The sequence below is a fragment of the Octopus bimaculoides genome, chromosome 21, assembly GCF_001194135.2.
Source record: "Octopus bimaculoides isolate UCB-OBI-ISO-001 chromosome 21, ASM119413v2, whole genome shotgun sequence".
NCBI lineage: Eukaryota > Metazoa > Mollusca > Cephalopoda > Octopoda > Octopodidae > Octopus > Octopus bimaculoides.
This window is the reverse complement of record NC_069001.1, coordinates 9,253,805-9,254,133: the sequence shown is the minus strand read 5'-3', so window position 1 is coordinate 9,254,133 and position 329 is coordinate 9,253,805. Positions and strand designations below refer to the sequence as shown.

At 39.2% G+C, this 329-nt stretch overlaps 1 protein-coding gene across 1 annotated transcript in view; it reads left to right on the top strand.

Annotated features, from left to right (window-relative positions):
• The window catches only part of LOC106873798 (60 kDa neurofilament protein), a 16,503-nt gene that overhangs the window by 8,140 nt on the left and 8,034 nt on the right, over positions 1 to 329 (top strand). Inside the window, exon 2 of the mRNA XM_014921314.2 lies at positions 68 to 254. Within this exon, the coding sequence (XP_014776800.1) occupies positions 68 to 254 (187 nt within the window). The remainder of the gene's footprint in view (positions 1 to 67; positions 255 to 329) is intronic.

Here is a 329-nt window from a genome sequence, read left to right as displayed (position 1 = left end):
TATGTATATATATATATGCATGTATCTATGATTTCACAGGCGCATTGTTTATTTTGATTATTTGCAGACTTCGTCATCTCAAAGATGTCAACGAGGAACAACAAAACACCATTGAAAATCTCAATGAGGAGATTTCGCGACGTATGTCTGAGTGTGAAATGCTGAGAAGGAAGGTTCAAGAACTTGAGAAACAACTCGCTGACTGGAAAGCTAGGCATAGCCACATTGATAGTCAGTTGCAAACTCTCAGAATTGTAAGTATTCGTATTCTGACATTCTAGTGTGTGTGTGTGTGTGTGTGTGTGTGTGTGTGTGTGTGTGTGTGTGTG